Source organism: Centrocercus urophasianus, unplaced genomic scaffold, assembly GCF_019232065.1.
Source record: "Centrocercus urophasianus isolate 14NV4802_14NV808 unplaced genomic scaffold, USGS_Curo_1.0 seq_13, whole genome shotgun sequence".
In the NCBI taxonomy this organism is placed as follows: domain Eukaryota; kingdom Metazoa; phylum Chordata; class Aves; order Galliformes; family Phasianidae; genus Centrocercus; species Centrocercus urophasianus.
In genome coordinates, this window is record NW_024884475.1 from 21,976,329 (window position 1) to 22,003,070 (window position 26,742).

General features: G+C 41.5%; 1 protein-coding gene across 2 annotated transcripts in view; it reads right to left on the bottom strand.

Moving 5' to 3' along the window:
- Positions 1-7,420: 7,420 nt before the first annotated feature.
- The window catches only part of BEND4 (BEN domain containing 4), a 29,952-nt gene continuing 10,630 nt past the window's right edge, over positions 7,421-26,742 (bottom strand). Inside the window, exons 3-6 of one of the 2 annotated variants that reach the window (XM_042812407.1) lie at positions 17,926-18,017; positions 14,240-14,480; positions 10,867-11,058; positions 7,421-8,678 (exon numbers count right to left, since the gene is read on the bottom strand). In XM_042812407.1, the coding sequence (XP_042668341.1) occupies positions 8,635-8,678; positions 10,867-11,058; positions 14,240-14,480; positions 17,926-18,017 (569 nt within the window). In that variant the 3' untranslated portion in view covers positions 7,421-8,634. Of the gene's footprint in view, positions 11,059-14,239; positions 14,481-17,925; positions 18,018-26,742 lie in introns of both variants that reach the window. The other variant, XM_042812406.1, reaches the window with a different exon arrangement.

Below are 26,742 nucleotides of genomic sequence, written 5' to 3' on the forward strand. Positions count from 1 at the left end.
TAATGAAGATCAAAAGAAAACTATAGTAGTATTACATGTAAAAAGAAATAGAATTCCCAGCCTTAAAGCACAATAATCTGATCTCTAAAAGGTGTCCCTTGTGGAAAATGAAACATGCCACGTGGTTGCATTGAGAGTAGAAACTGCAGCCCATCAGTCTGGGTTTTCAGGCTGAAGCAAAAGAAAATGTATTTCAACAAACATGGTACAAAGAAAAGAATACAAGATGCTGAGCATTTGGGAGTGGGAAGAAATCAACGCGATCTAAAAAAATGTGGCCAGAAGTAAGAAATGATCAGAGAACAACATTAGGAAATGGCATTTAATTAGAAGGCATAAAACAATGTAGGGTGTTTTTTTGTTTTGTTTTGTTTTTTTTTTGTTTTTAATATTATTTTAATTATTTTATATTTTTATATAAAATAATTATTTTTATATTTTATATAAAATAATTATTTTATATTATTTTAATATTGAGAGAGTTGGCTGATTTCCTCCCCCTCCCTTCTCACCCACCCCCCAGAAGTGAAAACTCATACAGTCATAGAAAACTTGATGCTCAGGGGATGATATAATCTCAGCTGGAAGCTTTGTTGAGGAAGTATGCACTAGGTGAGTGGAGCTGAAGTGCTTTTAATTGTGGAGGTGGGAGCTGGAGTGGGTTAAAGTGAAAATGATTGAGACACCATGCTGAAATATTGAAGAAGTGCAGTGTTGTAAGGACTGCAAAACTGTTGCAGTGGCTTGCAACCGTTGCTGAATGTGTTAGTCTGTATTTTCAGGTTGTTTACTTGTCTGTGGATAAGCAAGGTTTCTGGATACATCATGATGTTCTGCAATGGAGCTAAAGAGAGCTTCCAAGCACTAATACAAAGAGGACATACGTTTTATGAAATACCACTGAATTAAAAAAACAGTAGATCTGGAGCAAATTGGTGCTCTCAAGGACATTTTCTTTTTTCTTTCTATAAGCACTTATTAAAATATAAGGTCTTAGTGTGACACTTCTGAGAAGTAACTAAGAGTAAGGCTGGTCATACTTCTGTATTATCAGTGTTCATAGCACTGCTATGGGGACAAGGTGTCTACTAAAATAGTGAAATACACACAATACCGCACTAATATAAACTGTTTTTTGCAACTTAGACTGTATTTAAAGCATTTGAGGTTGTGATCAGCTGCTTGAAATCTGAAGACGGAAGAAAAAAATTATGCAATGTTGTGTAAATGATGTAAATACAAAGCTTTTTGTAAGTTTCTCTTCTAAGTAAGGACACTGAAAAAGGGTGCAAGATGAAACGTCTGAAAAATGTCTGAAGCGTTTGGAAGGTATGTTGGTTATTGCTGAAACTGCCAGAAAGTCTGGATGCCAACAGTGAGGATATTCATTGGTGGAACATCTTCCAGAGGACAGTCTCAAAATTGAAACATGTTTTTCCATGCAGTCTCTTAATCAAAATTATTCTCTGTCACCCTTTTGCACCCTTCTGATGCTTGCTGGTGACGTGCTGGCTTTTTCTTTCTCTCTTGGTTACTTCATAATAGTAAGGAGAAGTCAGTTTGATTTGTGAGGTGTAGATATTTAAGTATTTATCTGCATATATTTTCTCATGTAATTATGATTGAATTTGGTACATCTTGTAAAATGTCTGGAAGCTGTAATTATTCAGTAAAATGTTCCATAGCTGGTAAAGGTTGTGTTCCATTAATTGAAGCAATTTTCTGTATAATTTTGAAGATAGACAGTGATGCTGGCTTTAGGCAGTTGGTGATGATTTGCCACATTTCTGAATTAAAAATGCAGTTATGGATGCGAAAGGAAAGTTATATCCATCTATTTGTAGTAGTTACTCAAACTGCCTTTGTGATGCTAAAAGCATGCACTCCATATGTCAGTAACTTACCCAGGGTAGCCAAGCTGTATTTATTCATACTTTCTTCTTCACTGGCAAATGTGCCATGAATCCTATTCACCTGGGTCTCCAAGGAGTGAAATTCTTTCCACAGTTTGTGGTGAGATCTTCCTGCCTGTGTCAGACACCCTCTGGTACAATTTCCAGTTTGGACTGCAGTCCTGGGTCAGAGAGATGGCTTGCACGTTGGTGTGTAGTCATACAGAGAATTTCTTCAAGAGGTTGTGTTCATGTATTAAGACTTGTGCAATAATTATGATTTGACAATACCAGCAAAGCTGTCCAAACCTCTTAAGCCTGGTATTGTTCGCTTGAAATTAGTGATCAGAAATTAGCTTAGAACAGGATTAACTTGCTGACTGGTTCGCTGAAGGTTCTCTTTATCACTAACAGTGATAAAAACTGGTGATCTATCTGATTATGGAAAGTAGTATTTCCATCTGATCTGAAAACAAAAACAAAAACACAAAGTGTTTGGGATTATAAAGAGGAAATACTCAAATGCAGGAAATCTGGGTGATAAAGTGGAGAAACTTGAAAAAATGTGGCGTTTGTCTGAATGGGTTTGTTGTCAGAAATCAGCCAGTCAAGCAGCGTATTTTGGGAAAGATGAGAAGGCTGTTCTTCATCTGGACCTTTGTGATTCACCAGGGTCAGAGTGTTACAAGACTCGGGTTCTTCACTGTGTGCAGCTGGCACTTCAGATACCAGTTCTCTGCATTCAGAAATAAATCAGGTTATTGTACGACTGGTCACCCCATCATCAATTACTACTGGGAGTGTTCCTGAGTGCTCACTGCATAATCCTATCTTCTGCAGAAGCTTTGTGACTGAAAGGACTTCTGCGAGCCAGAATTGCCAGTGAAGCTGACTGACATGCAAGATAGACCCTCAGTAACCAGATTTTGCATGTTCCAGATCTGTCTTGATTGCTAGTTATTTCTTTTCATAGGAATTCCTCCCTTTTAAGTGGTTAACTCTTTCAAGGCTCTTGAGAGATGCTGTACCTTAATGTGTGGTGTTCAGATTGCTAATGACTATGTCACAAACTCATTTGCCATGCTAGACAACATTATTTCTGGGTGGTGATTCCATTGCCAACGGGGTGGGGTGTGATTGGTTTTCTTTGTTTATTTTGTTCTGTTTTATTTTTAATGAACCGAATGGCACAAAGTCTGAGCTGGGAAAGGACAGACTAAATTTGAGACCTTTTCTCATTCTGAGGTTTTGAGATCCTGGAGTCTGTCTTCTGGGCTGTCTAAATAGCCATGCAAATGGTCTCAGCCACTTGGGAAGAGTGACATCTGTCTTCTGTAATGTAAACTGGAATCCTAAAGTAATCCTTTATTGGCCATTTGTGGCATTTGTTGAAAGGCCGTTCATAAATAATGTGTGTGTTAGATGGTTGGTTACAAGTTGAAGTGGATCCTTCCAGTTTTATCTTAACAGTTCTGTTCAAGTTTAGTCTCTGACTCCTAATATTTGATGGGGAACTTCAGTAAGAGATCATAGAAAGTAAGCCTCCCCTTCAGCCTTTGTACTGATATCGTAGCAAAAATCAAAAGAAAATCTGCAGAACGTTCTTATAAATGTGAACAGTTTGAAAACCTTAGTGAAAGGGAGAAGTTTCAATGAGGCTATGAGAAGACCTAATCTGTGGTGTTCTAGGGTGCTGCCCTATGGCTGTCAGCAGAGAGATGAGAGCCTAGTGGCCCTCAGCTCACGTGAACAGCTCAGATCCTCAGATCCACAAACAGCCCTGGTATTGAAGGTTCTGAAGATGGGCAGGTGCTGAGTGGGAAATCGAATGCAAAAGTATGAGATAGAGAATGGGGTGAAGCCTTTGAGTGGTTCACTATGTGCATCAGTCTGAAGAGGAGCTGCGAAGGGTCATGTGGAGCACCTGAGTACCACCAACATGCTGTTCTGAGGTAGAACACTGCAAGAAAATGTCCTTTCACCCACTGTTATTACAAGATAGCAGAGGAAGATGTTCACTTTGTTAGTAAATATTGCTTAAATGGTGAAGTGAGCATGTTATTTAAAAAACTGCTGCATCAGTTTTGATGGTTTTGTACTAACTCTAATTTGTAAGGGAAAAGAAGGAATGGAGAGAAAAATCTTTCCTTTAAATCTGGCATTTAAAAATGAGCCCTTTGTAAGGCAGTGCAAGTTGGGTACTTGCACTCCAGCTCTGGTGATGGTTGCCCCTGTCCTCTGTTCTGGCTATCTAAGCATTACATCCAAAATGTGCAAATATCTCCATGCCAAATTTCATTTCCAAATTCTTAGTGAACTTAGTCACAATGAATGTAGGGGTTTTTGTTGCTGGCATTTTTTTGGTTGTTTGCTTTTCCCTACTTAACAGTATGGTGGTGTCCTACCCTGCTCCTGCAGATATGTAAAGGGCCAGTAGAGGTGGTGCTAACCTCTCCCTGTTTGTTCCTCTTAGATTTTGGAGTTGACAAGCAATTTGCATTCCACTGAGCACTTGGCAAGGGACGTTGCTGCTTCTTTTAGCTAGGCTTATGTGATGCTTGTGGACCTTGACCCATTCTGCTCCTCAAACTCATTACTTTAAAAAATTAATCCTAAAGGTCTCCTGGAACTGTCTTCCTGATGCTGTGGATGGGAAAGCAAAGCTACCTTGGATGTTTCCTTGGCTTTCCTTTTTTTCATCAGATTATGTTAAAACTGCTTGTTAATCTGCTTCTGGTTTTTGAACTATCCTTTTGGAAAAAAAAATCCCCCTTTCCGTCAGTTCAATGAATAGCCAACAGTTGCTGGCTCTTTCAGTTTCACATTCTTTTTTGCAAGAACACTTTTTAGTTTCTCACTAATGTTACTACAAGGCATTTTTGCAAAGCTTAATTAGACCTTTTCTGCTGTGTTTCTGACCCTGTTCCAAATGGAAACTAAATTTAATATTAACTTTTCTAATGGGAGTCATTAGCAGATCTGTTTCCTTCTATTTTTCTACAGACTGCGGTGATAGTAGTGATTGTGTCTGCTAGATGAGTGAGGGGAATTAAAGTGTTTAAGAACAAAGGACTTCTTAAAATTTTTTTTCCCAGTATTGTTATGTCATCATTTAAAAAATCTTGACTCAGATAATTAATCTGTTTTATTTTCTCTCTCTTTCCTTTGACTCAATACATCTGCAGTAAAGCCTCATTGCAGCCTTCCAGTACCTGAAGGGAGCCCACAAACAGGAGGGGAGTCAACTCTTTACAAGGGTAGATAAAATCTGGACAAGGAGAAATGGTTTTAAGTTGAAGTAGGGAAGATTTAGGTTGGCTATCAGGGGGAAGTTCTTTACCAAGAGAGTGGTGAGGTGCTGGAACAGGCTGCCCAGACAGGTTGTGGATGCCCCATCCCTGGAGGTGTTCAAGGCCAGATTGGATGGGGCCCTGGGCAGCCTGGTCTCGTATTAGATATGGAAGTTGGTGGCCCTTCCTGCAGCACGAGTGTTGGAGCTTGATGATACTTGAGATCCCTTCCAATCCAATCCATTTTGTGATTCTATGAAAGCTGCTTTTATGTGCTTCGGATTTTGGTGAGTCTCTCTCTGTAGGAGGGGTTTTACGTTCCCTGAGCGCAGCACAGAGATCTGTTGAGTGCTCCATCGGGCTCTGTTCAGCAAGAGGGAGGGTTTCTCCGTGGAGAGCTTTTTGTAGTTTAAAGCCATTCCCCCTTTTCCTAACACTCTCAGGCTGTGTTAAGGGTCAATCCTCCCATTTATAAGCTCCTTTCAAGTACTGGAAGGTTGCAGTGAGGTCTCCCAGAATCTCCTCCACACAGAACAAGTGCAGCTCTCTCAGACTTTCTTTACAGGTGAGCTGTTGCCTCTGATCATCCTCATGACCCTGCTCTAGGCCCTCTCCAAAAGCTCTACGTCCTTGTCCTTTCTCTTTGGTAAGAGGCCTGGTTTTGTGTTCTGCATTCACTGCAACTACTCCAGAGGCAGGTTTGTTGTCTTCTTCAAGGGCTTTTCTATTGTGCCTATCACTGTGGCTGAGTTTTTCAGCAGCATGCATCTTCACAAAACCCCCATGAAGGAAGAGGCAAAACTATCCTCGTGTCCTAATTCTGGGCATGCTGGCTGCAGATTAAAACTGCAGATTAAATGCTGTGCTCCCTTGCAATGAGTGTTGCGGCCTCTTCTGTGGGGTTAAAGAAACTGATCGTGTTGGGTTCACTCACAGCTGGGTGCTCCATGGCCAACATCAGCCTCCAGGAGTCTGGCAGGTGGGTTGCAGCCTGTGCTTACTTAGGGGCTCTACCTTTAGCATCTGAGGGCGGCTTCTGAGGTGAATGACACATGGCTCCAGTGCAGAAGACATCAATAGGCCACAGAGGGCATCTGGCTGTTCCTGTCTGACCAAACTCCTGGGAGCTGGCTTTGGGGTTGTCATATTTTAAGATTTTTATACTGTAAATTTAATGTTTCTACAAATAGCTTTATTAGTGGAGTAAAACCTACATTCCTTCGTCCTCCCAAGATGTAACAGCTAACTTTTGACCTCAGGAGGTCTTGTTTAGGGTTATCCGCATACTTAAGCAAAGATGCCAGCAGTGGTGGCCGTGCTTCTCTGCATGGAGCAGCCATTTAGCAGAGAAGAAGCACAACTTACCTGGTGTCATGCTGCTCTGTTTAATGGGTGTTCAGCATGAGGGTGCTACAAAGCTGTAGTACTGAATAAGGCTCCCTCACCCCTCTGCCTGTTCCACTTCAGCTGTGTCCTGGCACACATTACTACATTTTTCAGAATCACCAGAAATGATTTCTTCTCTGGAGATATTCAAGACCCACCTGCATGCTTTCCTGTGTGACCTACTATAGGGGACGTCTACTATAGAGGTACCTTCTGCTCCCTATGATTCTGAGATTTGTGCTGCAGCTTCTCTAAACAAAAAATAAAAGAGGCTGAAGTCCTACAGCTGTGACAATAGCAGCTCAGAGGGTTAAACTCCTGCAGGCACCCAAAGGGATGGGGATTTTGTGATGACAGCACCTGGCACCTTCTCTAGGAGAAGGCAGCAGTGTGTGGCCAGGCCTGTCCTGCTTGGCTGGAGTAGGTATCTGCTGCTGCAGAGAACATAATTCCCAGAGCAGTATTCTCCTCCTCCTGGAAGCCAGGATTTCCTAAAGCATAAGAGGAGATGGTCAGCCAGCACTGAATTTTGGATTAAAATGGGATTTAAACTTCACTGCCTGAAAACCCAAGTCTTAGCACCACAGTTGGGCACCTTCTCTGAGCACTCTCTAACCAGTGCATCAGTATATAAACACTGTCATGTTTTGAGGCAAAAATGATTTATTTTATATTCATACTTGAATTCTTCGTAATCTTTCCCTGTGTTTTCCAGCACTTCATACCAAACACGCGTTTAATGAAAAAGGCAGTGTTTGAACCCTTTGCATAAATCTAAACCTAAAATGCATTTATGTTTAGAACCAATGGCGGCCGCTGTCATTGCGGTGTGTACAGAGGGAGACAGAAAAGTTAACCAGAGACAACTTTTATTGTGCATTGTTATGCAACAGAACAAATGGAACTGGAGGTATGTAGTAATAAAACCAATATTCAAATTAGGATTAACACCTGAAATAGTAAACTGCAGGTAACAAATGTCTTTATAATTAAAAAATATTGACTGTTTAAAAAATTCTCTAAATTTTTTATATTTTTTAAAAGAAATGTGTGTTGCCACATAGAAAACAATTCACACATCCTATAGAAAGTGTCACAAAAACCTTACTAGTCTATATTACACTATGCACTTTTTTTGTACAATATCTGGTAAAGGTCTATCCCTAACCTGTACTTACTCTACACAGTACAATCATCGTTAGAAAGTATTCATAGAATTAACTACACCATAACAATAAAAATATCAGGATTAATGGTTTTTTAATCACAGTTTCTCCACAAATATTTGTTATAGAAAATATAGCGAAGGCATGTTGGCACAGATGGGCGTGCGGTACTGCTACACAAAGTTTGAGAGAAGGCAGATACATAAATGACAGTAAGATTAAAGAGCACGGAGGGATAAGACAAGGATCTATCCTCCTGGGATGTGCAGGAGTGACATGACGGATAGCAGCTTCCTGCTGCCAGCCTGCTGCCAGCAGCCAGCACAGAAGGGATGTGCTGGTGTGCAAAGCACAGCGTGTCAATCCTGGTGTCTCGCTGCACGAGGGCTTACAGCTATCTGTTATTCCAGGTTCCAGAGCGTTATGCCTAACGTCTTGTGGCTACCTCGATGCTTTGATGTGTGTAAATTTATAATGCCTTGTGACTCAGGTAATTGGAGTGAGTGGTGGTGGAGGGTTTTTTAAATGAGATGGGTGGCTCAGGAGTCAAGTGGCCACAACAAGGGAGATGCTGTTGTTATTTGCTGTTGTTATTTTAAAAACAAGACTAAATCCAAAAAGAGATGAGCTCCCTTCTTCTGATGCCTGTCTGTGGCTGCTAGTCATGTACTGGTGATTGCACGCAAGCGGTTGAGGGAAAGATTTTGCTCATGAATGAAAGGTCCAAACCTGCAAAGCCATTTCCAGCGCTTAGGTGGCTTTTGGGACAAAACTATACATTTGGTTATTTTGCACAGTATGAGAGTGCAGGACTGTGAGTGGTACCAGGACACTGGCTAAGCTTTTTACACTAAAAGTAAAGCTAGACTTACAAGATATTCCAGGAGAATCTTCAGGCTACTAAGTGAGAGAGGTCTGTCCAGTCCAGTAATTCTGTCCTGAGACTGTTAAAAATGAAGCATCCGTATTGTTAATCTCGTATGTTGAAACATTTGAAAGGAACCATCACAATGTTTACAAAAATACAGCATGATACATATCGCTGTGGACAAATTTACAGTATAATGCTGACTCGCACGCTCTGACATGTTTTACCAAGTAGTTTTGGAAAGTGTCACCACATAGAACATACACCAGCAAGACTTACACCATTTGAGCAATGTAACATCTTCTATAATAGTTCTCTTAAAAAACGTGTAAGTTCAACACAGAAAAGCTACTATAGGATATCTGTACTGTGACGTTTCTATACACCAAGTTTCTCCCCCTCAGCCACAGCACCTCGTTGACTGGTCCAAGCAAGTCACCTCTGCCTGCTATGAGAGATGCTGCCTCAAAACCCCTTGGCCTGGTAAGGTGCAGTGTGACTGAACTGCTGTTAATGTTAGAAAATGAACTGGTTCGTCTGCGTTGGATGAGTGCCTACCAGCCCCCTTTTAAGAAGTACCAAAATTAAAATAAGTCAAGAGGTATTGGACATTTAAAGGCCTAAAGCATATCCTGGCTGAGCAGGGTGTATACCGAAGCCTGTAGGCTGCTCGTAGCAGCAGGTGACGAGGAGGCCAATGCCAAGACAGAATGGTGATGTGGGTGAGCTGCCATTTGTGGGAGTGCCCCAGGTCCTCGTCTCCAGCTAGGCCAGGGCCGTGGCTGCACTGCACTGCAGAGGGCCCTTCCAGGCTGTTAAGGGAATGGGCTGTGTGTTTCCTACCCTGCCCAGTGCATGGGTGAAGGTTGGGAAAGAGAGGAGAAGGATGGAAGGAGGAATTAGTAGCTTCTCCAATGGTTTGAGCAAGATGGGTGGGAAAGTTGGGCAGTATGAGACACACGTTCAGGAGAATAAACACTGATGAGGTAGCACTGAAGTTGATCAAAATTTGGATTTTCTTTCCAAAAACCAGTTCCCCATCCCCATCTGTTGGGAAACATCATCCCAAGGAGGCTGGGCCAGGCACTGACCAATACCAGCAGCAGCCTGGGCAACTGACCAAGGTATAGAGATGGAAACACCCTGATGCTGAAAGGAAGGAACTGTTTCTTTGGCATTATGTATTTCAGGAGTGCATCAATTTAGAGGGACATGGGACTCCTAAGCCTTTGAAATTAAACATTTGAAAAGGACAGATTGTTTTTCCTTTACATCAGCATCCGTTTCCATATTGTATTCTGCTGTGAATTGGCTTCTCTTCTAGAAAACATCCTTTTTTTACAGCTCTTAGTCTGGATCCCAGGCTTACTTCTCTTACAAAGAAATGCTGAATTAGGTTTTTCTAACTCAGCTCTTCCCTGAATGCACCACTGAACATCTGACTGTTGAGACCATCACACTGCCTCATCTATTTTGAGGACTGGATACAAAATAGCAATTTAGCAATTTTTTTGGGGGGGGGGATGAAAAATGTCATGGTCAAGTCTAATTCCCTAGAAATCTAGGTAAACATAGTCTCTATCTAACACACAAAGAAATTTTTATCTATTAGAAGTGCCTGTTACTGTTCTGGGCCTTTGAAGGACTCTGTGGTTGACGACTGGTGTTGTTTGATGCAAGAAGCTTCATTTCCTGGTATAGTTGGCTAAAGGATGCCCCTGAATTTTCTGTCTTACGTGGTATTTTAAGGTAGCATTTGTAATTGTGCTACTTTTTGTTATGAAATGAGTGACCACTTCTTTCATTGTCACAAGCAAGGAGATGTGTTCTTTCATCTCCTTCTCAGGAAAAGCAAATAGTATCTGGTTGTTATGTCTGAAGGTCCAGAACTGGGCCTGTTAGAAAAATGCAAATAAAACGGCAGCTTTTGTTTCTTTTGAAATTTTTGTAATTTTTAAGTGATCTTTTCTCTAGAACTAGATGAAGCAAACTGCAGTTTCCCCTTGGGGTGCTACAAAGGGTTTGCAAATAATAGGCACTGAGAAATCCCATAGGGCAGATTTTGAAGTGGATTTTTCTGTAAATGAGGATATGATAGAATGGAGAAGCTGAAATGTACGCAGTATGTGTTCAAACATGCTTTGGACTCTTAAATGACTTCACGGTAAGTATGTTTAACAAATAGTCTCTTCTAAATTAACTGCTTGCTACTGTTGTGTAAGTTTTCTCTCACTGCTGTCAATCACCAGATCCATCTTGCATACCTCTATTGAAGACTTCGTCCTGTGACCCCGGATGGTCAGTCCCTTCATAATATGAGTTCCCATTGTGAAGGAAAGTCCCCACTGCTCGCCCCTGACGAGCGTGTCCTACTGCGTCACTGAACACCTTGTTGATTTGCTCTTCAGATGGCATCCACCAGTCAGGGTTGGAAGTGCAATGCATTCTAATGAACTCTGCAGGAAAACAGGTAAGAATACAAAAAACAGCTTGTCTTGGCAGCACCCGCTATCGCCCAGACACCAAAAGCCCATGGGAAATAAGAAACAGGGCATCACTGTTCTACTTAAGCAGAAGTAAAGCCTTATGGGAAATGCCATGATAATGCCAACTGGACCTACTGTACTTCCCTACAAGTGTGCTTCTCCACATGCATGTCTGCTCTTCTACCTGATGGGACCTGAAGATAAAATCCCTTCTTGTAGAAAGAAAAAGAATTAATTCTAAGAAGTGACATTTATGATTCAGCATCTGCAATACATGTAAAAGTTAGAAGTTAAAACTGGGATGCGTTTCGCTTGAAACCTGTCGTGTGTGTGGTTATTGTCAAGGACCTTTATCATCTCCCTCTGCTGGCTGCCGGAACACCAGCAGGCTGCAGCAGCATGCTACCCACTCTAAAATGTGTCTACTGGCATTTCAGTTCTGTGCTACTTTCTCCTTGGATTTTCTTTCCTTTGAAAAGAGTCCTGCTCTTTTCATCTTTTGGAATCTGACACTTGTTTTTCAGAGACTAAACTGGCCTTAGAAACAGCTAAATGAGATGAAAGGGCTAAATTGGGGAGCCATGCAGTAGCTATCAATGTGTGGGAAAGTGAACTGTACTGTATGTAATTTGGCCATTTAAGCTGCTGCTGCTTCTATAGACAGCTGTTCGTGTGTGATGATTAGCTCTTAAAATTTCCTTCCAGATTGTTTGATGTGCAATAACTTGCAGAAGGTGCCTCACCAATTCTGGAATGGTAACTGCTAGACAGATTTCCAATCGGTGTTATTCGGACTTTGAAACATCTAAGTCCAATTTTAAATATGTGGGAGCCTCATTAGATGTATTGGATATATTGTATCTTATAAGGTAATACAGCTTCTTATTTATTCTGTAACATTAGTTATTCCCTCATGCAGTGCTGCATCTCCTAGGATATTTTTAAATTCCATTTTCTCCTGTTGACAAGCCAGCAGCACACAGTAACTGGAGTAAGGTAACTTCATTACTGTCACAACACCTTGAGACCGGGTAATGCTGTGCTCCTACATGAGTTGCCGTGCCTGCAAGATATCTCATCTGCTGGACAATTAGGATGGGATTTTTGCATAGCTCTTCCAGCAGTGTGTCTGCAGAAGTGATAGCTATCTAGGATTTAAGTTCATTTCCCTGAAAATCGACACAGGCAACAGTAATTCCTAGTTACGTTCACATGAGGCTTCACAAACAGATTTCTCTTCTGAAAGAAGTAGTCACTATGTAAAGGATCAGTCTGATAACTCAGGCATGCCAGGCTGCTGGAAAGCTGGTTCCAGACAATGGGCTGTTGTAGGAATACACTGAAAACATTTACAGATGTTTAATCTACTCTGAATGCAGAGAGTAGCAGTTTGCTCTTCTGGCAGTGGTGTGATACATTGGAAATCAGTCAGACGTGTTAGCTGGGCTTGCAAATGGGTAGGAGCCAATAGCTAAGTCTTGACACTGTGGAATGTCATAATGTTCTCACCCACACAAGAAAGCCCAAATGAACAACTGTCTATTTAACTTTCTTAACTACACTGAACATTTTGATTTCCTGTTCAAACTTCTGAAAATTAAGGCAACTGGCCTTTCTCTTTCTCCCAGAGAATGCTTCCACATTCGGTCAGCTTAGTGCCCAAAGAGGCAATTAGCCATACATGTAAATTCATCTACAGGTGCAATTACTGTTAGTCCTAGTGGGAAGAAGCAGGAGAGAAAGAGGAAGAAAAGGTCATTAGCTCTCCGTTTGTGCACAAATCATTAGATGAAATGTAAATCCATTTAGCAAATAGTATTCAGCCCTTCAGCCTTCAGTTTCCAGGAGAACTTCTGAGACCCTGAATCCAGCTCCAAACTCCACTGTGGCATGCTGTGCAATGGCCTTGTCCTTCTGCTGAATGCTCAAGGAGTGTAAGTACTGCCAGAGTATCATGTAACAGGTTAACAGGTTCCTTCATAGTACAAGAACATCTTTGCTTAATTTGGCTGTGCACAAAAACTGAGTTCTTTACCTGGTTACATCAATGTGCTACAATTAAATTTATGACTTGCTGAGCCTTGCTGGATTCCTGTAACCCAAGTGGGAAGAGGCTCTGTCCTATGAGTAACAACTTAGGGTTGCTGTTACATGACTAAAAGTCATTACTGTTGGCTGCTGAAAATTTATCAGTTTACACTGCGTTGATGAGTAAAACATTCCTGAAGTCAGCTCAATCTAAATTTAAGGCATGTGCTCATAGAACACTACAAGTAAAGTTCATTAAATAAATGATAAGCAGATGCATTTAAGAAATGCAGGCACCCATATGACAAACATACTTTCTTTAAAGCAGAACATTAAAAGGTCCTGCTTTGTATGTTTCATTATAAAGCACAGTAACAGGTCTTAAAATTTCAGGAAACCCAAGTACGAAATGCCACAACAGAAAATTCTTCTAAATCTAGGTTCTTTTTCTGTATTGTCCAACATTATCAATGTTGTTGTAAAATGCTTGCAAAACTTTCCTTCTTTTTGAGGGCAGATGTTCCCTAACTTTCACAGTAAACGTTACTCGGGTATTTCAAAGAAGTTAAATCCTTGACAATACTTTTGTGCATACCTGTATTTATCTCTCTAACCTGCAGATGTTCTTGGCCCTACTGAAAGTCCAAACTTATTCTGAATCTTGTAAGATTTTGACTCAAAGGCCATTCACTGACTTTGAGTGCCATTTGCTAAACATGTTTGGCTAAAAATATTCCTTTGGTTAATTTTATTGTGTATTAGCAAGAATGCCCTGTTGTTTTACTATAAAGGAGGGCAATCAGGACTGTATGATGTTCCTTTGCTGTTTCACATACAGTGGTGTCACGCACTCATTGACCTATCTCCTCCCTTAGGTAAGCAGCACTGCTTTTTTTCCCCATTCAAATACCTATACACATAAATATAATACATACATAGATAGGTGTATGTATGTATTAAAAAAAAAAGGAGGGGGGGGGGGAGAGGGTTTCTGGCTGCTTGTCACTTCTCTCTGAAACCCCTTCTAGATGTGCAACTGTCAGCCAAACGCTTCTACTGAGCCAGAGCCAATGCGGTGAAATGAGATCACATATGGTGGACACTGAGCGAAAGGATGCAGTACCTCTGAGACATGTTACTTTTACTGGATCCAGAGGACGTCTTTCAGGACCTGTCTCTCCTGACTGCACTGACCTTTTCCTTTTCCCAAGGCCGCATGAGTACTTAAGCTCATCGGTTGTGAAAACAAATCTGATGAGATATCGAAGGAGCCGCCGTCCATCTTTCTTGGATGAATTTACAGCCTCATCCCACTGTTTACTAGTGATGTAGACAGGGTAGTTGTTCAGCAACTGCTTGCTCCCCTGAAAAAAGGAAATATTTCCATTGCTTATTTTACAAGGCAAATAGCTAGTGTCAGCTGCAATAAAAACACATGCTTCTTAAGCAGCTGGGATACCACAGGGAAACACACACCGAGGTGAGCACATCATTGCTCTTACTGAGTACCTTTTCAATTATATTTCCATTTTTCATAACTGCAAGTTGGCAAGGTGAAAGGAACACGTTTAAGAGATGGCTACTGATAATTTGCACTTCAGCAAGTAGGTCAGAAAGTGCTGAGAACCAGCGACTAGATTATATATTTAAATATAACCTTTCTTCTTAATCTGTTAAAATGCATAGAAAGGGGCTTTGAAGAGCATGATCAAATGGAACACTTCACAGCAGCCAGCAGTTTTCTTCAGAGGTGGCTCTTTTGGTCTATTTTTATAATAAACTCATCGCTTCTGTAGTGCACACCTGAAACCTGACAGCAGTTACATTACTGTGAGAAAACACAAAGAAAATAAATAAAGCAACTATGAAAACTAAAAGCTTCATTACTATTAATGAATGCCATATTAACTCAAATTACAGCTTTACACGAATGCCACCATGTCAGCTGGAAAGAAATTTTGCTTTTAACCTTCGTAATTTGTGTGCTTTAATATTCCAACATTAAATGAATGCTGAGAGACTGATTATGGGGATTCTTGTAATCCACACCCATTATAAACCCTCTTGAGTCAATTGTACCTCAATTGTGTTACTTTCATTCTTGCCTCCTATAAAATGCTACACTTTGTGATCAGTCAATTAATATATGATGATACTGTTAATAGACTAAATCAATAAGGAGATTGACCATGCAAATAACCTAACACCATACCCTCCTAGACACCTGTACCGTGATGCCTGCAATAAAAGCACTTTAATAAAGTGTTTCTTACACTTGTATGTTACACTTGTGGTCAACTGCTGCAAAGTTACCCTCCCTGCTTTTACATCTCTGATATCTGAAAACTCTTTTAAGAACTGCTCTTGTCTCTTTTCATATGGTTATAAAAGCATGCTGGGGCAGCTTGGGAGCCTCTTTGAAGCTTTTCCTTGAGATTTCCTTTAATTTTTTGATAGTTTGATAAGTAAGAACGAAGCTAAAAGCAGTGAAGGCTGTGAAGAGGGGGTCACTGAAGAGTCTTTTGGCACAACTTAAAACTTTGTCACCTCCCAGTGTGTGGAACACCACTAGGAGCATCACCTACATGATGGCATGCCACCTATTTGCCTCACTGCAGACCTAACTGGCTTTGTGCAAACCACCGCAAAGACAGCCCTGGGAAAATCCAAAACTCAGCAACAGAAGCCAAAATATAAAGGAGGAGATGGGCCTTGTTGCTCTGATGGCCAAATATCCCAACGCAGTTGGAGCTGACACTAATATTTCCTTGGCTTGTTCCCTCAGACATAAGGCACATCTAACCCTAATGTTGGCACTTTTTTTTCCAGCAGCTTGCTCCGCATCCCTTTTATTTATACCATAGATCCCTGAAATCTCCTTTTTTTCCTATTAAGATAAAATACAATGAAGCAAGAACCTTTCTTACCAACACTTGTGCAACTGACTCTGGGCGCTGCCTCGCTTTTGGGCAAGCCAAGCAGGAGCAGTGCAATGCCAGTCCTTGCACAGCCTTGTGCTCCAGGCTCACTCACATGTGTTAGGGATGAATGCTCATGGGCAGCTTTGCTAAGCAGCAAGTTATCCTAAAAGCCACCTTTCTGTTTAAATGTATTGCTCTAATGGAAATGTGGGTTTTTAAATGTAGTGCAGGAAGGCCTTACATCTAAATTTCATGAGAGCTCCCATTACTATTAACTGTGGAGAAGGTAATAAATTTTGTGTAATTTCCTCAGCCCAAATTTTATTATACTTCTCTCTTATTCCCACTGAAATTTAGGATATTTTTCCTTGTTCTTCACCAAAGGCATGATGCAGTGTTATGATATTCTGTTGAACAATTACTCTGTTCCTTTCATTACTTGCTGCCAGAGGAAGGCACTTCTGGGCAAAATATTTGTGGTAAGTATATGATGCAGTTTGATGCGTCCAGCAGTCATTAAACTAAAACAAACAGAAAACCTTCCAGAAATGAAATAAGCAGATCCTGAAAGATGAACTACAGTACAAATGTGTTCATGCTTGTATTTGTACATGATTAAACTTATGAATAAAAGATTAGCATCTAAGTGTTTAATTGAATAAAAAATTCTGTCACATCATGACAAGTGATTCCATGTGGGCAGTACAGAATGGCCCCATTTTCACAGTGCCGGAAAAATTTAGTTAAACAGAAGAGCATGAAAAAAGGAAAATGAAGCACTGGAATATATTGGAGTGATAACATGCAATGATATATAAATATAAATATATACGTATTGCAATTTGCACAGAGTAAAACTGAAGAGAGAAGCACTCTGCTGCAAAGTCTGAACTGCTGCAAAGCATCTTCAGCAAAACTGTGTTCAACTGGACTCTGTGAGACTTGCACAACATGCAATTTATATGATGAGCAATAGGAGGTCAAACTAGACCTACATCTTCCCTCCTGTGATTTTGCTTGCGTGAAGGACGCATAGTGACATGTACGGACTATACATATGTAAGCATGCATAGAACAATCCCAAAATACAGACTTTTTACATGTCTGAAAAGAAACACACTGGAACAAAATTAACGAGTTACAGCAGAGCTGATACCCACGTCTATACGTTTACCTTCTAGAGAAGACATCCATTCCCCGCTTTTTCAGTGAGCTTTCAAAAGGCATATAATTACAAAAAATCCCCACACTTTGCATAAGCACAAAATGGCCAATGTGTAACATTTTGTTTGGAATCCCTTCTGAAAAGAAAGGGTGCTCCGAAGACCTTCTGAAGCCATACAGTGGCTCTGGTGGCTAAATGAAGGAAGTAACTTGTAGTTCAGCTTAAACCAGCTCAGGGCCACATTAAACAACAGGAGGCTTTGTGGGAAGCTGGAGGCAGCCCCACTTTTTTTTCTTTACAAAGCATTTGTTGGCTACAACACTTCCTCCATCTCTCTCTATTGGCTGACAGTGCCTTAGCCAACCAAGTGTTTGGACAACCAGTAGCATCTGCTTGGCTGGGAGAAGGAGGCTTCACCAGGCTCCCTGCTTCCAGCTACAGCATTCACCAGACCAGCCCCAGCCTGGAGTCCGCCTGTGACTCATCAATCACGTTCCCAAGGGAAGGGGAGAGAAAATTACCCAAGCAGGATGGATGCAGATGCACTAGTGATGACACTCTTACATTTTGGGGATTACTGTACCAAGAACGACAGTTTAATAAAAGATTTTACATATTTTACTATTACATGTATTCTTCCAGTGACTTCTAATTTACTTTCCTACTTGTTTGCAATGAATTTTCAAACACAAAAATAAATAACTTGTCTTCACTGTATACTACCTCAGTTGGATGGTCTGTTGGCTGTGGTACCATAAGTTGGTTGTGATGCTGAAGTACAGTCTTCAAGTAATCTAAAACAGTCTGGCAGGGCACTGCATGAAACAAATGGCAATTACTGTATATTAGCCAGCTAGCACAAAATAAGAAAACAACATTAAATCAAGCAGTGTTATTCAGAATCTGTATACCTCTGTGAGATTTATTTCAAATAGGAAATATTCCTCATTTTGATTTGTGCTGTCATTTCATTCAATAAATACACAGCTGACTCTGTATTATTATTTCCTATGTGGAGATCTCTGACATTCATTTTATTTTCTGCCTGCTAGTTTGTAAACTAGTCATTTCAAACTAGAGAAAGCCAATTATTACAAATGCAAATTAGGTCAGCAGTAATGATAGAAAAAAAAAATAAATGTGTAAATACGGTAAACAGCCCAAACCGTACAAATAAGAAAACATCCAAGGACTAAACCATGCAGTGATTAACACATAAACATGCTCTAATGTTTCTGAAACCACAGCATGATTAACTATATCACACGGATTTAATGATTCATATACTTTAATTTTTATTTATTTATTTATTTTTAAATAAAACTAGGTGATAGGCATATTGCTCTGTCTTTCCCTTATCCTTCCCCCTTTTCATCCCCATTGCTCTCATCCATTTCAGTAAGTTGTACCAACATCCTATTCCCTTCTGCTGAGGTGATAGGTTAATTAGGGATGATTCAATTACAGGTCTCTCTTAAGCAGATGCTGCCACATCCCTGATTAACTCCGGAGTATTTTTGAGATACAGTTCTTTTCTCCTGAGCCTGAAACGCAGTAGCAGACTTCAACAGATATTAATCCAACATTAAAACTGACTCCTCCAAGACTAAATAAGCATCATTTTAAAGGTACCAGTCTCACATTTTGTGAGGCTTGTTTCAGTAAAGTATTCAGAGATGTTCTTAGCTTCAGCTAAAAATCCAGAAAAAGAAATCTCAATGTTCCTCCTTATTTATTTTTTTAGTTTCCAGCCTTTACAGCTGGCATCTGGGGCTTTGTCTCAAGCTGGCAATCAGAAAGCAAGCACTCAAATCAGCAACATTCTACGAAGGCAGGATTTACAGTAGCCTTCCCCAATATTTTGCACTCTTTCCTGGGCACTCCCAGTGGGTAATAACAAGCCCCTGCCTAGGCAGTGCTCTCTGCTTAGCCCTGTGCGAAGCAGTGTCATACTCAGTGGTCTGCACACAAAGCCATGCAGAGTCCCTGGCATGGGTAACAAATTCCTACCAGATCGTTTCACCTCAGGCTGATGTATCTGTAAAGACTCCTATATAATTTGATATAACAGGTAAGTACTTTGCCATGAAGTTGTGAGCTTACGTGTTGGACAAAAGTTAGCACTTCCAGTGACGTGGACTATAATATCTCTGGTGATCTCACTGCTTATTACTAGGCCAGCAGCATAGGTGCCAGACAGTGACACCGCTGAAGTGTATGAGGAAGAGAGCATGTATGCTTTTTTGTAAGAAAAAAAAGAGCCTTTTAAAGTAAGTCACCAGATGGCTTTGGAAAATGTTTCAATTTCGAAGAAGTCAGAATGGCAGTCAAGCTTAATAATCTCACCAACCTGCTCAGTAACCTTTTAATGACAGCTGTGCTGCAGCCTATAGCAGCAATCAGAAATAAACAGTACAATAAGTTCTTAGGTGGAATAAAGGAGAAAAACGTGCTAACTACAGGTGGTACATTGGATATTCTTCAGAGGGCATAGAAAAAAAGATTTGGCTTTTCTTCCCCATTTTTATATACAGGAAAGGTTATGGAGAAAGAATATATATAAATCTTTTTGTCCCTGTGGACAGGCTAAATGAGACGGTATTTGAATATCATTTCCTTACATTTTGTTCAGCACAACCAAGCCCCTGTGGTCCAGTGCTAGGTGACTGCTGCTTGCCTGAAGAGCTCAACAAAACAGTGCTGTCCAAGTCCCTGCAGAAAATTAAATACTGAGGACATTGTAACCTGGTGAAGAGGAGAAAGCTCCTTTTAACTATTTGACTGCTTCACATGAGGTTGGAAGTGTTCTAGTAGAAAAATTGAAACTGTGCCCTACTCAAAACACATCGCTTTTGCCTGTGTTTGCTGTTTGATGTGTCCAAAATTAAGTCTGAGCTAGGGATGCCTATGCACGGGATACTCCATGTTTAAATACATGTCCAGGCAACACAAGGGTCACAAAGACTTGTTCCAGGAAACTTCAGAACCTGTGTGATAGGGTCACCAAAACCTCCTACTCAGATACCTGGGATCTTCTGGCAGGTTACAGGAAAAGCGCAAAGAGATATAATGGGTGATTCCACCATTGCTGGAAAGAACTGATCCTCAGACCTGGAGGAGAGCTAAGGAATAGCTGGGAAACTTGAAGAATGTGAGAAGAATCCTGCTCCTGTCCTTGGAAGTTACTGCTCTGAATGTGCCCCTTTTTGCCTAGGGATTTCATTGAGTACATACAGCTGCCAAAGCATTGGTTCTTCCCTGGAGCTTCAGGGATCTCCAGGCCTTTTGAAGCATTCTTCCACATTCTTCCAAATGAACGGGGCAAAAGTGAGAAGACAACAGGAAAGTATTCAGCCTGTTGTGCCCCTGGTACAAGTATAGCTCTAATCGTTCCCTGCTGACAAAATGCTTTCACACTGCTGGTAAAAAAATATAAAGGTGCTAAAAACTGGCTGAAGTATATAAACGTACAATCAATGAATATACAGATGTTACAGTATAGCAGAGAGCTTAGCTACATTGTTGTTACACCAAAGCAGAAAAGACAGGGACACTCACCCGTATCCTGGGCTCACTTAAGAAACTCCAGAGGAGGGATCTCCAGAAGAGATCCTTTCCCCCTGGCAGTCAGCTCTTAAATGGCTCTAGGAGAGGTGCAGCCAGGCTCCACCCTTCCAGCAGCACAGGGCCTTCACCTGTGCTCCCAGGGCTGACTCACTGCTCACCTCAGGTGATCAATCAGAGGTTCAGGCTGTGATTCAGCATTTCCCATACAATAAATAATTCTACCTTCACAAAAGCAATAAAGTTTCAAGCACAAAACTGTATGATTTTTGTATTGTTCTGGTAACTGACGGACTTTGAGCACTTCTGACCCATAAAATCCTCATGAATCAAACAGCTTGCTGTTGGCACAAGTAACCCCTGCCTTTCAAACATCACATGCTGCTTATGATCCAGGCTTCTCGGGCTGCTGTTTCACTAAGACCAAAAATGAAGCCTCAAAGAGGGCAGTGCGAGGCCACAGAGGCAAAGGTTCAGGTTTGGTTCCATGCCCTTCACTGAGCTTTACAAATACACCCTTTGCTGAGAGATAAGAGGAGGTGTTTCCTCTGAACTCTGTAGTAAATGTAACTTTAGAAGAGCATGTGGTTCCCAACAAGTATGAATAAAGATGTAAGCCTAGTCACTTATTCATTTTGTGTTTATTTTGCTTTGATTTGGTCTCTAGAGAGTTAACAGGATCATAACCTGGACAGCCAATTCTCTGCATGCTTCTGCATGTATCAGGTAACGTCAATGCTATTACTATCAGGGATCTGTGCTTACTGTAACCAAAGTGAAAGATGCTAACGTAGAAATAATGTTTGATCTGATTTAGTAGAAAGCCTGGGGGGAGGCAGTAATTTTTCTGCCCATTAGGAAGAAGTTCCCATGGCCCTTACCTTCTGTGTGACTCACGAAAGGCAGCAGCACAGCAACCTGGCCTGCAGGGAGGGACGAAGGAGTGAGATCTCTGAGCAAGCTCGACGGCGAGAAGGTGCTAGGAGAATTTAGTACGTTGGAAAGGCTGGCCGTGCTGAGATGCAGAGTAGAGACCAAGCAGAACACTCTCAGAGGTAGCAGAGCTTCATTGTTAATTGATCAAAGTTACAGACCTCATTGTTATTCCACACAGTAAACTTTGTTTCTGAATGCTGTAACAAGTGTTCCTTTGCCATCGCTCGTCACAGCTTTCTCTGTGGAATAGCCTATTTTCTAATAAACAGTTGGCTGTATCAACCACCAACTATAGTGGCTACAAAGTTTCCCATGCCTCACCCATTCTGCAGATGGTGTGAGCTGGTAAAAAGCAGAAACACTAAAGGCATCCTAGCCATGCAGGGTCTACTCTTGGCTGGTTATTTTTTGGTACCTACTAACTCTCCATTAAAAATGCACACTTTATTTCAGGTCTGCAATTTTCTTTTTCTTCTGTTGTGCTTCCTCAGACTACTGGAGGACAAGTGCTTGTTCCCTGTTATGCACTTACAGTCAGCAGCCAGATTGTTTCTCAATTTTCTCTTTGCTAAGCCAAACACTAACCTTCCTAATTTTCCAGGGAAACAACTCCTTCACAGAAGGCTCCAGATGCTTTTTTTAATTATTCATTTTCTACTGTTTCTCATCCCTGGCTTTCATTCACTACTACCAACTTCTCCTTTACTCCATTTATTACGTTTCTAATTGTCCCTTTGCTGACCCACTAATGTTATCATTTCTGTAACCAGCAGGAATCTCCACCTCCTATACAGTCTTTGGGGACCTTCAAAAAATGCTTTCAATATTTCCCAATTATCACCCACCCTTTCTTTTTCACTCTCAGCTCCAACAACATTCTTTGGTTTTGTGAAGCCAAATTTTCGTAAAGTGCCAAGAATATTTGTAGCATTGGTTTGGTCTGCACTCATTCTTCTCATTATATACATTGACTCATCATCACTTGTGCTCTGACCTGTCAAAACATGGCCTCCATTGCAACACAATGCAGGTGGGGCTCTGACCTTCCAAGAAAGCAGGTGGCAAGAAATCTGGTTATTCTGTTCCTTAATGAGATGTGGTGGTCTGAAGCTGATACTAGCTAGCATCTCTCCCTGTGCCTCACAGAGCAGAGCATGGATTTCAGCACCACAAAATTGGGAAGTGTGCACATGCACATCTGTCCCATTCCGACTGACAGCTGTTCATTAAGACTTGCTTGTCACTGCAATGTGTCCTCCTTTGCTTGACCTTGAGCTATTCTTCACTCGAAGTTCATTTCAGGGCATTTCTAAAGTGATGTCTGACTGTCAAAAGACTGTCAAAAAGATGTGGCATATGATATGGGACCTGCTGAAAAGGTGAATTTCTTATAACATTAATTGAGACCCTTCCCTGTCTGAGATTTGGACAAGTGTGCAGCATAACATAACTTGTCTCATTTCAGCCTATACACACATTTATTTCAATAGTGAGCTGAAAGCTGTGTAGATAACCTGTAAAGAGAAGTTGGGGTGTGTTAAATTTGAAAAAGATTGAAGGGCAATGAGAGATGGGAGTTAGTAATGAGTTCCAGATCTCAGTGCTCAAGTCCTGGCAAATTTGGATTCTTTTAATTGGGTAGCAAAATAAAAGCAGCTCTCTTTTTTAGAGAAAGCAGACAGCAGAAAGCTGAGAGCTGAGGAATCAACATTACATGCACAAGGGCATTAAAGATTGGCTGAAGTGGCCCATCACCACTGCCGAAAGCAGGGAAGGAAGCAAAAAAAAAGACAGCAAATATCCTCTTACTTCTAAAATCTCTCTCACTTGTGCTTTCCGGGAATGAAAAACCATGTTACTTCTGTAAATCTGAATCTGAAGAGGCATTTTATTTCTCTTAATTTTCTTTTGCACAAACATTTCTTTCAGAAAGAAGAATGTGCTGCTTCCCAACCTCCCATGGCTTTTATTTCTGCCTCTGCTCCTTCCCTCTTCACTGACTTAATAGAAGTTGCCTATTCTCCTTCAACTCTCAGCCACAGCTGCAAAGTCTGCAGGACAGGGACCTCTCCTATCAAACACCATATTACATTTACACTGCTAACAAGTAACAGTGAAACCAAAAACTTCCAGGAAGCAGGAACCGCAGAGCATGTCACACAAACACTAATGCCTGATCTTAATAAAAACACAAACCCAAGTCCAGCTGCAAAAGCCAGACAAGCTGGGGGATGAAAGGATTGAGCACAGCCCTGCTGTGAAGGACATGGGGGTACTGGTGAATGGCAAGCCAGTAGAGAGCCCTCACAGCCCAGAAAGCCAACCATATCCTGGGCTGCATCAGAAGAAGCACCACCAGCAGAGCGAGGGAGGTGATCCTGCCCCTTTACTCTGCCTCTACTGAGGCCTCACCTGCAATACTGCATCCACATGTGGAATCCCCAGTACAGGAGTGACATGGACCTGTTGGAGTACATCCAGAGGAGAGCCACAGAAATGATCCAAGGGATGGAACACATTCTCTCTGCGGACAGGCTGAGAAAGCAGGGGCTGTTCAGCTTGGAGAAGGCTGACTGTGGTGAAGCACCAGAACAGATTGCCCAGAGAGGTGGTGAAAGCCCCGTCGCTGAAGACTTTCAAGGCCAGGCTGGATGGGGCTCTGAGCAAACTGACGGAACTGTGGATGTCCCTGTTTATTGCAGGGGAGCAGGACTAGATGACCAGTAAAGGTCCCTTCCAACTCTAAGGATTCTATCACAAGTCAACCAAATCTCTCTGCAAATCTGCAAGAAAGCCTGCCTGCACAAATTCCCATGGGTTTTCACAAGGGCAAATCTAACAATGAATGGACCAAAAAGCCTTAATAACACCTGGTGTACCACACTTAGGTGTTATTAAGTTCAGGCTGGTTGGGTGAGTTAGCTGCACGTTGAAGTTGAAAGCAGAGCCATGCTTTCAACTTCATGCTACAGGCGGATTCAAGCAGGCCCACTTGCAGAAGAGTCCCGCTAAAGCTGGTGGCAGCTGCAGTTGAAGCTTGTAGGGCAAGGGAACCTCACACTTTGAAGCTGAACAGGCCAGAGATCAGACCAAAACATCCCAAGCTTCAAGGGAAACCATGGAACTGGTTAAGCACGAACATCAAGAAAAAAGAACAACAAAAAGAAACACGAAAAACTGTTCATCATAACCCTTGATGGCTGCTTTATCTCTGCTGTTGGCTCTTTGGAAATGTGATGCTCTGCAAGTATAAAAGAGACAGGATTTCTAGAGGAATGTAGTGTGCCTTTTATTAGATCATTCAACTTAGGGAAAAGAGTCAAGCCCTGGGCACACAAAATGTTCAGGAACATTTGTCTGACTTTTTCATTACCCTGATATTAACTTTATCTGCAAACCCTGCTTTGCTTTGGCTACTTTCAGCTAGCACCAGCATCTTCTTATATTATCACCTCTACATTTGAGGGCTTTGTTCACCCCTGTTCTTCCTCCTTCTGCTCCTGGGCCAAGGTAAGAGGTAAGAGTAATTACTGCAGTCATCACAGATCATTTTGTCTTACTTCCTTGTGCTTTTCTGCTACTTTCAGGCTGGTTTGCCTGAAATCATACAGCAAAGCAAGAGCACCAGGAAGCAAACACTCACACATGACCCCACACTTTTGCTTCTAACATGCAGAAGTATCTGTCTTCTCCCTTCTAGGCAGAAAGCCATGAGAAAACCCTGCTGACAACAGTGAAAGAGAACTGCATAATAATCTTACCTATTACACGAGCTAGATTCAGGCCTTACCTGCAGTTTCACAAATAAATCTTTAATTTTAGTTTTGGGAATGGATCGCAGCCCTGGTAATTTTAATACTGAAGACGGAGATTAGGCCACATTTTCTCCCTCATACAGATGGATTTACTCTGCTTTTTACGGTCTTAGAACCTTAAAGAGCTAATGGCAAGTTGGCCAAACTTCCTCCAGGAATTACCTAATCCTTCTAAAATTGTTCTCCAAAACGAGAAAACACACTGAACAAAAACGCTTTCCTGAACTGAACACTTACAACACTCAGAGCTTCTGTCTTAGAAAACAAACAAAACAACCCAGAGAAAACTGCACAAACTGCAAAACATCGCATTGCTCCTCAACAAAAGCACTGAAGTACAAGTTTTTCTTCATACATTCACATAGCCGAAAAAATTACGATTTCATACAAATTTAGATATTGTTTCAGTGAAATGGGTATTTTTTGAGAAAAAACAAACACAAATAAAATGTAAGCAATATTTCATCCATGTAATCATTCTTCTCCAGTGGTGATCATCCAAATGGATGATCTTAGGCTATGGGAAAGAGAGTACCAGAGGGCACCTATAGCAAGAGGGCTACAGGGAAGAATGCTGAAAAGAGACAAATCTTTTTGCGTGTCCAAGATTCTGTTTTCATAACATCTGTTAAAAAACAGAAGTGGTTGCCTTCACATTTCCGGAAGAGACACTCTTCCTGGCTGTCTTTCTGCACGCAATGCAAACAGCGCTCTGCAGATCTCCAGTCAGACGTGCAGGGCAGGTATTATTAGCACGCAAACTCTCAGGGATTTTGAAAGGCCTTTTGCATACGGAACGCAAAAAAAGGAAAGCTAAGTATTTCAGGAAAGGGATGAAGTGATTCATTCACAGTTATAGAACAGAAGGGTCGGGCTGGTGCTTTCATCTTGCTTATACTGCTGCTAGCATGAGCCTCAGCTTCCATGCTGCAGGCACTGGGCAGCCCTCATTGCCCTCCAGGCACAGCAGTAGCTCCTGACAGGGCCAACACAAAGCCAGCACAGCACTCCTTCAACAGCTGGGTGGCATGGTATTGTTGCATCCATACTAACTCAGCTGCCTCAATGCTACATCAGTTGCTCTTATGGAGAAATTTCTCTGCACTTACGGCCCTGCTCGGCCTGCTGGACAAAAGTGTGAGATGCAGAAAGGAGCAGAGAAGGAGGCCTATGCTCCAAGATGGCTCTGAAGTGGCAGGTGGGACCAACACCATCGAGACATTTC